At 47.2% G+C, this 11,997-nt stretch overlaps 1 protein-coding gene across 1 annotated transcript in view; it reads left to right on the forward strand.

The window, feature by feature from the left end:
- Window positions 1-11,997, forward strand: part of LOC107293592 (AP-2 complex subunit alpha-1-like) — a 126,498-nt gene that overhangs the window by 57,064 nt on the left and 57,437 nt on the right. The window contains exon 3 of the mRNA XM_029285427.1: window positions 9,431-9,573. Within this exon, the coding sequence (XP_029141260.1) occupies window positions 9,431-9,573 (143 nt within the window). The remainder of the gene's footprint in view (window positions 1-9,430; window positions 9,574-11,997) is intronic.

Genomic DNA, 11,997 nt, shown 5'->3' on the forward strand with positions numbered 1-11,997 from the left:
AATAGATGGAAGACTAGCCTTAATATAGTTCAACACCAGCCTCTCAAAACATTTCATGACAACAGATGTTAAAGCTACTGGTCTATAATCATTAAGAGATACCACTACTGTCTGCTTAGGGACTGGCACTATAATAGATGTCTTCAAACAGGTAGGGATAGAGCACTGCGACAGGGATAGATTGAAAATATCCGTGAACACTTCAGCTAGCTCTGCAGCGCAGTCCCTGACAACTCATCCCAGAATTCCATCAGGCCCAGCTGTCTTCTGGATATTAACATTCTGGAAAGTGCGTCTCACATCAGAGATCTGCAATAGAAGTGGTTGTCTATCGATGGTAGATGTTAATGGTGCACTGTCAGTGGTAAATGCTGGAATGATGGACATTCCTGTGTCCACCTCGAAACGGCTGAAGAATTGATTTAGCTGCTCAGCCAAGGAGTCACTACTCCCAGGCAAACTATTTTTATTGCTTTGTCCTATGATTTGTCGCAGACAATTTTTGGTAGAACTGCTTTTTTTAAGTACTGCTGTATTTTTTCTTTTGAAGTTTCCTCTGTATCATAAAGTGTCTCATAAAAATCTTTGATGATTCTCCAGCACTTGAGATGGAGAATCCACCATTGGGTAGTAGACTGTATTCCTGCCCAATCAGATCAAGTCAGCCAAAGTTGCCACGCCCGTCCTGGACCGTTGATCCCCAGTCTTTGACTTGATCTTGCCCAGGACAGACGTTGCAAGTTTGGCTCTAGGCAGGTACAGTCATTGGTGGATTTTCCATTCCCTTTCCCAATTTAAAATTAAAAAAATTAATTAGTGCTTGCACTTAATTTGGATTCCTCATCTCCCCTCTCAACAATCCCTGTGGGTATTTCTCAAAGAGAATAACGGCTGTTAGTCTCAAATCTGATTAGTCAGATAGGATTGGGCCTTGCAGGGAATCGAACGGGGTTGTTCTTTCCCCCGACAGGAGGCCAACGGCTGTTGGTCTCCAAATACCACAAGCCTAACAGAGCTTGCGGCTGCAGCTCCGTAGGCTGATTAAACGGGTGGAGACAGGCCCCGGGAGGCAGTTTTTTCGCATTGCTCGATCCAGCCTTTGATCCGTTAGGAAGACAACGGCTGTTTGTTTTTCCTGATACACAGGCCTCACGGAGCCCGCGGCTGCGGCTCCGTAGACTCGGGCGCGTGTATCGCGTTGGGGAGGGGGGGAGGCCCCTGGATTGCCTCCGACATCGTTTTCCTTCGCGGGGCTGTGGCTGCAGTCCTCGTGGCCGGTTGTGAGCTTTCTTTTTCAATCGCGGAGGTGTGCGCGTGCGCGCGTTTGGCCTCCACTACGATCGGCGTTTCGGCCAGCTATCGGGGGACTGAGAAATAGTTTATTTTGCTCCGATTCCTCCCTTCTTTGATTGTCGGTGTGCGGAGGCTCCTGAGAGTGCGAGGGGGGGGAAAATAGTTTCCCCGGCCCTGCCTGTGTCGGAGGAGCGCCATCTTGAGCCTCGTGGTCCTTGGCTCGCCCGCGGCGGCCATTTTGAGACCGCAGTTTGCACAGCAGCTCTCAAATCACAAATTTGGTAAAATAAGATAATCTTGTTAGGGCTCTTCTTAACATACCCATTGCCAGATAGTTTTCCCTTCATTCTAATTGCGGTAATACTGGAATAACAACTATCTGTAGCAAGGTAGGCCACCATTTTAGGCCGTCCGCCATTTTGTACTCTTGAAATTTGCATATAGAGTCAGTTCTCTTCCATTGTTCTTATTTTAAGAATCTTTAGGCTACAATTTGCTCATTGTGTTTTAGATTTGGTGTCTCCTGGTTCTTTAATTTGGCATTGTCTAATTGGCACTATACTGGGATTCCAGACGCCCCCATTAGCGTGTCTGTCCTTATCCACAGTGTTTTAAGTACGAATTCCAGGCTCCCCTTGTAGTGTGTCTGTCCTTATTCGTACGTAATATCTCCCTTGGATTCCAGGTGCCCCAGCAGTGTACCTGTCCTTATCCAACCGAGAATTATACCTGGGTTCCAGGCGTCCCTGTAGTCCGTCTGTCCTTACCCAGAGTTTGACATTTTCCTGATAACAGGAACCCCCTATTGTGTTTCAAGGTTATCGGAAAATGGAGGAAACTTCTTTTTCCTCAATGAGTGCCCTGCCTTCCTCATCGGGTACTCCTGGTCCGGAAGGCACTGGTAAAGCGACCCATAAGAGCCGTTCTACCACCAAAACGTCTAAACAGACTGATAAACAAGCTACCAGGAGGCACCAAGCCTTGGAAAAAGAGTTCTCCAAAGCACAGAAGAGAGCTAGGCTGGAGACACCTGAGTCTGCGGGGTTAAACTTAGAATTACCCCTTGGGGTGTCAACTTCTCCCAGGGGTGTCTGGTCGAGTGGGGATTGTTTCCCTTCCCCCGCGCAGGGCAGGATGGAAGAGGTTCCCCCAGCTCCCCAACCTTCTACGTCTAGGGCAGCGCAGGGGATTCCGGAGGCCACATTTACACCTACTGCGGCGGGGCTTCGCCCGGCTGAACCGACTCCCTTTCCTTCGGAAGAGCGCCTGGCGCTATTAATCGCACAGGCGGTTGACCGTGCCCTTGACTCCAGGGCTAGGGCCGCTAGACCAATATCATCCTTTCCCACTCCTATTCCCCAACCGGAGGTGGAGGCTCATTATGTCCCGTCTTCTCCTTCTGGGTCTGTTGTTTCTGAGGACTCATACCTCAACCAACCTCCCCCTGGTCAGGAAATTCAAATGTCTGAGGAGGAAGACGTTCCTCCAGAGGTTCCTTCATTTACAGGCTTATTTAATCCTTCTTTGTCACCATACTGCGTAAGGCCACTTCCATGGCTCATCTGGGACAGGGATCCTCATCAACAGAGGCTCCCGTTCCTCCAGATCCGGAGGCGGCTCCAGTTTACGTAGAACCTGTTGCCACACAACACCGCATTCCCTGTCCTTCCCTGTTTCTGACTGCAATCAAAAAACAGTGGTCCTCTCCGGCTTCGCTTCCTTTACCAGGTAACACGGATAAAAAACTGTATAATGTTGCCAAGGAGCTGGAGGAGGCCTTGGAGATTCCGGACGTGGACGAACCTTTAGGACCTCTGGTGTCGGCCACGGCCATATCCGGTGAGTTTTCAGAGGCCCTTAAGGCTGAGGATCGCAAGTGCGAGTCCACCTACAAAAGAACGCACCAGGCGGCTGCCTGGGCGATCAGGACCGCAACTTCGGCCTCTTTTTTCAGCAGGGCCGCCCTCACCTGGCTCCGGGAACTCCAAGCTCGGGTTCCAGTGGAGGACGTCCGTACGCACTTGGATCTCAGCAAAATGGTAGCAGCCACTGAATATGCGTCGGACGCATCTTTGCAGGCCGCTAGGTTTTCTTCCAGAGCTATGGCGTCAAGCATCACTGGAAGACGTATGCTCTGGCTTAAGAATTGGCAAGCGGATGCCAAGTCCAAATGGAAATTGGCAGCAGCTCCCTATCAGGGTTCTAAATTATTTGGGGATTCTCTGAATCCTTACCTAACAGAGAACAAGGACAAATGCAAGGTCCTTAAAGACCTGCTCAAACGACCAAACAAGAGGGCTGGTTTTTTTCAGCGAAAGCAGTCCTTTCGGGGGGGACCAAGATACACTTATTCACAGCCTTTTCGTTCCTTCCCACCCAGACAAGACAGGCAGGATAGACAGCCTGACAGACAAATTCCCGGTCCCAGACAACAACCACAGGGGAAGCGGTCCTTTTGAGGGAACAATAGGCCTTTCCGTCGGTCCAGGTGACTCTTCAACGACACCTCCCATAGGGGGCAGACTCTCTGTTTGCCCACCGTTGGGAAGCTACCACCACGGATACGTGGGTAATCAACACTATCCGACACGGCCTACATTTAGAGTTCGTCTCCTACCCTCCAAATCGATTTCTGTCCTGTCCGTATCCCTGAAACCGCACAAAACAAAGGCTGATGGACGAGGCTATCCATCATCTGCTTCACATCAGGGCCATAGAACCCGTACCACTGGATCAGAGAGGTCAAGGATTTTACTCCATCCTCTTTGTCGTTCCAAAAGCGTCAGGGGGATGGAGGGCTATTCTTGATCTAAAGAGCTTGAATTTTCATATAGCTTATCACAAATTCAAGATGCAAACGCTCCGTTCCATCTTGGGAAGCGTCAGACAAGGGGACCTCCTGACGTCTATCGACCTCACGGAGGCGTACCTTCATATCCCTATCTCTCTGATCCATCGACGGTTTCTGCGGTTTGCGTACAAGGGAAGTCACTTCCAGTACAGGGCACTTCCTTTTGGCCTCTCGTCGGCTCCAAGAGTATTCACCAAAGTCTTGGCGGTCCTGGCAGCTCATTTACGGTTGATACCAGTCAGAGTCCACTGTTATCTGGACGACATTTTGATTCAGTCCTCATCCGCCCAAACAGCATTGACGGACCTCAAAATAGTGATAAAATTGCTCCAGGACCACGGATTTTCGGTGAATTTTCACAAGAGCCACTTGACTCCCACAACAAGGCTCTTACACCTGGGGGCCGTCATACACACCTTGAAATGCCGGGTGTACCTCTCTCAAGATCGCAGGGACGGCATACGGGAGTCGGTCCTTCGGCTTCGAAGCAGTCGGTCGGCAACGTTGGTCAGTCTCTCCCAGTTGTTAGGGAAGATGATTTCGGCCATAGCGATAGTGCCCTGGTCAAGGCTCCATTCCAGGGAACTACAACGGTTCATGCTTCCTTTTCAGAGGCGGAACCTCAGTGCTTCTCTCAACAGGGTGGTTCTCCCTCACCACGTGCTACGTTCCCTCAGCTGGTGGCTGTCCCCAGCCATTCTCAGAGGGTTGAGTTTCAAGGAACCAGACAGGATTGTTATCACGACCGACGCCAGCCTGTTCGGCTGGGGGGCTCACATTCAGTCACACTGGGTACAGGGCCGTTGGTCCGCATCAGATCTACGGCACAATATAAATTGGCTAGAGTTGAGGGCAATCCATCTAGCTCTTCGACATTTTCGCCATCTAGTGACACGGCGACACGTACTGGTCCTCACGGACAATGTAGCAGCCAAGGCACATATAAATCGCCAAGGGGGAACCCGATCTCAGAGCCTGCTGTCCGAAGCTCTTTCATTGGGTCTCTGGGCGGAACACAATCTGGCGTCTATCAAGGCCGACCATATTTCGGGGGTTGCGAACACACAGGCCGACCTTCTGAGCAGGTCGATAGATCACGCGGAGTGGAGGCTCCACCCGAGGATCTTCAAAGAAATCTGCCACCGTTTCGGTCTTCCTCTAGTGGACCTCTTCGCGTCCCCGTGCAATGCCCATCTACAGCGTTTTTTCTCCCGGTTTCCGATGGTGGGGGCGGAACAGACGGATGCCCTTCGGAGTCCTTGGCCGCAGGGTTTGCTTTACGCTTTTCCCCCTCTGCCAATTCTACCAGCGGTAATCCGCAAGATTCTTCAGGAGCGAGCGGAGGTTCTCCTGGTGGCCCCTTTCTGGCCAAGGAGACCTTGGTTCGCAGATCTGGTGAATCTTTCAATCAACGAACCTTGGCGGATTCCGTCGGATCAGATTTCTCTCAACCAAGGTCCCATTCTGCATCCCGAGCCCCAATAGCTCCAGTTAGCCGTCTGGCGCTTGAGCGCTCGATCCTAGCTGCAGAACGTTGTTCACAAGGGGTCATCACAATTATTCAGGCATCTCGCCGTCCGTCCACGAACCGCATCTATGAGGCCACGTGGAGAAATTTTCAAACCTGGTGTTCCGGACGGAAGTTGTCACTTTCGACACTTACTGTACCAATTATCTTGGACTATTTATTGGACGGTTTGAACAAGGGTTTAGCCCCTAACACCCTTTGCACACAAGTTGCCGCTTTGTCCACGATCCTCTCATGCGACTCAACTGAATCACTGGGTCATCACCCCTTGGTAAGGTCGTTTCTTAAGGGGGCCACCAACAAAAAAACCTCCTGTGGTACACAGGTACCCCTCGTGGGAATTGTCAAGGGTGCTTAGGGCCATCACTAAGTCTCCCTTTGAGCCCCTCAGGACATGTGACATTCGTTCTCTGTCCCACAAGGTGGCTTTCCTGGTGGCTATCACGTCTGCTCGTCGCATATCTGAATTGGCGGCACTTTCAGTGCGAGATGACTTGTGTATTTTCCAACAGGATAGGGTAATCCTTCGGTTAGACCCTACCTTTGTTCCGAAGGTCAATTCCCTGTTCCACAGGTCACAGGAGATAGTGCTGCCTGACTTCTGTCCCAACCCGTCGCATGCGTTGGAGCGACAATGGCATTGTTTGGATGTCCGTAGAGCCCTTAAGTACTATATTTCACGGACAGCGGAGTTTCGGAAATCTGAAGCACTCTTTGTATCTTTCCACGCATCCACCAAGGGTCGGAAAGTGTCCTCTTCCACAGTCGGGAGATGGATAAAGGCATGCATCGCCGGGGCTTACCAAGCTGAGTCGTTACCGGTTCTGAGGGGTGTGACCGCCCATTCCACACGAAGCGCGGCTACTTCTGCGGCTTGGGCCACTCAAGCTTCCATCGAGGAAGTCTGTAAGGCAGCCACTTGGGCTTCGCCATCTCCTTTCATCAGACACTATAAAATTGATAAGTTTGCCTCTGCTGAGGCTTCATTCGGACGGAGAGTTCTTCAACAGGTCTTACACCAAAGTGCCACTCGGGACCAGTCTACTACCCACCCTCAGGGACAGTAGGCTTTGGTATGTCCCAATGGTGGATTCTCCATCTCAAGTGCTGGAGAAGGGGCGTTGTCTTACCTGAACGCCTTTTCTCAGCACGGAGATGGAGAATCCACCTCCCACCCTTATAGGTCATTTGGCCTTGTGTCAGTTAGTTTGATGAGCCACAACGTCTTGCTGTCAGTCAATGGCTACGCTCGCGTCAAAGACTGGAGATCAACGGTCCAGGACGGGCGTGGCAACTTTGGCTGACTTGATCTGATTGGGCAGGAATACAGTCTACTACCCAATGGTGGATTCTCCATCTCCGTGCTGAGAAAAGGCGTTCAGGTAAGACAACGCCCCTTTTCTTATTGTATTATTATTGTTAGACACAAAATAGTCACAAATTGAAATCCACTCTACTTGAGTTACAAATAGAAAAGAAGTTTATTAGACTTCACAACAAAGTCTAAAAAGTAACGGTTTGCAAAGCGTGGTGGATTCAGGAAGGCAAACAATGCAATGTAGCCAAGCACTGAACCACACCCCAAATTCCAAAATCACACCCTATCGCGACGCCCCATTCCCTCCCCCATAGCCCCATTGGCTTAGGCTTTGGAGGTTACAATCTATCAGAAGTGCCTAAACAGAATACATTATCTCCGCCCCTGTTTTGCTTACATTATACTAATAAGATCCCTCCCCTACTATCCTGTTTACTCAGACCATATATGTACATGCTTATCATTTCTAAAGGAGAGATGCCTCCCATCTTCTACACCTGTTAGATCAAGTAGGGGTACCAGGTACTAGAAGGTACTTAAAAACAATTCCTAGATGGTGACTCACACTGGGCCCACAGTAACTCCTGTTCTCCCCCCCTACCTCCACCTGAGGCTTGTATTTTCCCTATATACTCAAAGCATCTACTCAGGCAATTGATTATAAAATGATAATTATAAAATATAAAATATGATTACATGATAATACTAAAAGTATATATATATATATTTAGTTTTAAATGTCCTTGCTACTTCCAGTTTTTTCCACATTATGAAACTGTAATTCACCTTTTGAATCTTGCAACTTATTTTTCAGTTTTTTCTCTTTTTCTTTTTTCAATTTATGTGCTAAACATCTCCCCAGTTTGTTAGCATTTTCAAAGAAGTTCTGTTTAGCCCTTTTAATTTGTTGGGCCATTGTTTCCACCTCTACAAGGTTTAATTTATGTTTTATTATTTCCTTTTGTTTTTTAAGTGTTTTGTGGGTCTATTTGTAATTCTAATTGTATTTTATGGTTTTGATTAGAAAGAACAAGTTATAGGAAGAAGGGGATTATGATGTAATCTTAGAGAAAGAGGTTTGAGTAGAATTGTATGTATAACTGCCGAGTGGAAAATCAGAAACCACTTCTTTATATATTTTTTCAGGTTTGTGTTCTGTTCTTTTTCTTTTTTCTATCTCCTTTTTTGGTTGCTTCTTTTCCTTTCTTTTGTTTGCCTTTTCACATTTACTATAGTTTTTTCTTTGAATGTACAATATTTCTTATATATGAACATTCTTTTAATAACATTTTTAAAGAAAGAAAAGTAATAAGTAATTGAAATAAAACAGTGCAAAGAGAGAAACAGAAACAAAAGAGAAAAAAGTTATAAAGAAGCAGCTTCTGATTTGCTTAACAGCATTTACTTCAGGTGTGGGAAGCCAAGAATGACATATGTAAAAGCTCAAAGCAGTTTCTTTATTGTATGCTCACCCATAGACAAAATCTTGCCAGAGTGTAAGGCATAATGTTAAATGCTGAAAAGAAATTAGGGAGGATCCCGCCTGTACTACTACCTGCATAGCACCAATTCATGGCTGAGGGTTTCTTTACTCCTCCCTCTCTGAACTCAGTGCCAGATTCCACCACAGTTACAAGTACATTTATATTTTACCTTTCTCTCTAAGGTTGCAACATAATCTCCTTCTTTCCATGATCTTCCCTTTCTAATAAACTCATAAATTACAAGTTCATGTAAATCTTTCAATCATTGTTAGGGTTTGGGATTGTGAAGAATTCAGTTGCTGTCCAACATTGGTCTGCACATTGCATCAGAAATGGGTTTTCTAATATTCCTGCAAATAGTATTATTTTTGTATTGGTGTGTACCCATATGAATGCATTCACTGATGTCGATAGAAGCAAGCACTTTTTTTTTCATCAGATTGTAAGTGAATGGAGAAAAAGAGAACTCTCTGTTCTTCCTTGCTTCATTGGCCAGAGTAGTTGAGAATTGATGGGAAGTGTTAATCAAGGTCTTTGCTGTTCCCCAATGTGACTTCTGTGGTAAAAAGATTTTCCAAGCCTATTGGCGGTTTCATTTCTGCCATTGGGATATTTGATGAAGTAGTAGGACTTGCCCAGTCTCAGCACCCCATCGTAAAGGTGGAGAATCAGAGCAGAATATTGTGTGACTTATAGCAGCCTCCCAAACTGGGCCTCCAGAAGAGTAGTAGAGAAGAGTATTCTACCAGGAAATTTGAGGGGTTATATGAAAAGGAAAACAGGAAGATATTTCCTGTGACCTTGACTTCTGCTGACAAAATGGTTTTCTGGGTACTTGTAGAAGAAGGCCAGGGTGCTGTTGTAGCTGTCCTCTCAGCTGCCTTGCAGATGCCTCTCTCCTTCCAGCAGGTCAAGTGACCTTGCCCCACTTCCCACCTGTCACTCTCACCTCTCAGGAGATAAAGCCTTGGATGGTTACAGCAAGAAGAAATATGTCTGCAAGCTGCTTTTCATCTTCCTGTTGGGCCATGACATCGACTTTGGGCACATGGAGGCCGTCAACTTGCTCAGCTCCAACAAATATACAGAAAAACAAATTGTGAGTAAGCCCAAGGATAGTGGGATCTTTAAAAAAAATCCTGGATTTTACTCCCTCATTATTTTGATTTTCCATGTGAAAAGTAAATGACAATAGTGTACCTGATAGATTTCAGCTGAAGAGAAAAGGCTATGACATGAAATTTGGAAATTTCTGATTATGAATATATGCATTACATTTACTTTAACCTATTATCTTCCAATGTAACATATGTTCTGCCCATATTTATTTAATCCCCACAACAAACCTTTCAGGTTGAATAAGAGAGAATAATTGGTACAAGATCCATCTGGATTCTATTAAACCTAGTCTGACATTCTAACTATACACCGTGCTAGTTCCAGGGTTGTACAGTCAAATGGCTGGGTTCATGCAGCGTGCTACACCTTAAACACAATTCCTGCATATACATTTGCCTAAACAAGAAAGCATGTTGTGGTTTAATGTGATGGCTTAGTTCACACATACTATGGCACTGCCTTGGTTCCTGCAAGATGCTGAATGAAAAAAAACAAGTTACAGAACTCAGGTGCACAACTTCCTTCTAGCTTCACTCTTCACAATTGTATGGATTGTTGCCATCCAGAATCAGTCTTCCCACCTTGATTGCTATTTTATGTGAACTAAGCCTCAGTGGAGATTTGAGCCCAGGTCTCTCTACTCCATTCTTCCCTCTTTCCTATCTTTGTCACAAGATGCATTCTTTCTCCTTGAATTTGGAGCCATTCTGATAAGGAGATGGGAAATATTATTCACTAGTAAAGCAGTAGCTGAGCTCATTGAAAGTTGAAGAGAAGGAAAAAATACAGGTAATTCCCGAGTTACAAGCATTCACTTAACGCTCGTTTGAAGTTACGTGATCAGCACCCCCTAGTGTTTACGAGCAAATCCCAAAATTATGACTATTGCAGCACCACAGCAGTCGTTCGCCCTTACGAGTGACTGCAGAGGCTCTGCAATATTTACCCTATTCCTCTCCCCACAACTGCTTCCCCCTCCCTTCCTGCCACGCCAGACTCACCTTGCAAAATCTGTCTCCTCTCTGCTGCAGTTTCTTTCTCTTTGAGGGAGAGGAGAGTCGGCTTGGAAATGCTTTTTGCACCAACAATGGAAGCTCCTGGGTGCTGTAATATCACGCAAGTTCAAACACAAATTCTCTGCAAAAGAGATCATGGCCCCTGGAAGCTTACATTCTCTGGGGGGGGACAGTGTTTGCTTCGTTTGCATGCCTATGGGGCAAAGTGTGGAATCGGAGTCAGACAGGCACAGGAACCAATGCCGTCCGTAGCCCGGGTGCGCTGCTCGCTCACATGCGCCAGCCTTAGTTTGAGGGCAGGAATGAAGCCTTCAACTGAGCAGGGAGGCATCACGGGGCCAGGTCCCTTGCACCCGCATCCAAGCCGGCAGCAGCAGCAACCACCTGAGTAGCCATGATCCCCCTCCGCAGCCAGCCACCCACCCCGCCCGACCTAGTTCTTGCCTGGCCGGCCGGCTGGCACAAATCCTCACCACTCTGCTCCGACTGAAAGGAAACGGAGGCGCAGAACAGGATTGCTCTCAATAAGGCTGGCGCACCTGCGTCTTCCTGAGAGCAATCCTGCTTTGCGCCTCCAGTTTCTTCAGGACGGAGCGGAGAAACTCAAGCTGCTGCTCAAACACTTTTTATCCAAACGCAGACCTGAGAGAGATTGGAAGGTCCATGTGCTTGCAGTGGGGCGCTTCAGAAAAAGAAAGGAACGCTCCGTGTGACTGCTTGAAACTCCATGTGACTCAGGTCTCTGTTCAGATGAAAGGTGTTTGAGCGCCTATGGGGTTATTCAAAATGCAGGGATTCTCTGCATTTTGAATAACCCCACCAGAGCACAAACACTCCACAATCCACAATGCCAAATCCTAACCCCCACCCCACCCCAGGGCATCCACATTCCTTCACTAACCTCCTTTCCAGCTCCGTTCTCCATGTGCAGGGCAACAAAAGAAGTTTGTGGGACTAAAAAAAAAAAAGATCAGTCCGACCATCCAACTTCTCGCGAAAAAAAAAATCTCGCAAAATTGGAAGGTCTGATTGAACTTTTTTTTTACCAGTAGTCCCACAGGCTTCTTTTGTTGCCCTGCAGGCTGTGGCGGAGAACGGAGCTGGAAAGGAGGTTAGTGAAGGGATGCTTTGGGGAAGCGAGCGAGATAATAATAATAATAATAAAGTTGGAAGGGACCTTGGAGGTCACCTAGTCCAACCCCCTGCTCAGGCAGGAAACCCTATACCATTTCAGACAAATGGCTGTCCAGTCTCTTCTTAAAAACTTCCAGTGTTGGAGCATTCACCACTTCTGGAGGCAGGTTGTTCCACTGGTTAATTGTTCTAACTGTCAGGAAGTTTCTCCTTAGTTCTAGGTTGCTTCTCTCCTTGATTAGTTTCCATCCATT

This window comes from Protobothrops mucrosquamatus, unplaced genomic scaffold (assembly GCF_001527695.2).
Source record: "Protobothrops mucrosquamatus isolate PMUCROS unplaced genomic scaffold, P.Mucros_1.0 scaffold1663, whole genome shotgun sequence".
NCBI lineage: Eukaryota > Metazoa > Chordata > Lepidosauria > Squamata > Viperidae > Protobothrops > Protobothrops mucrosquamatus.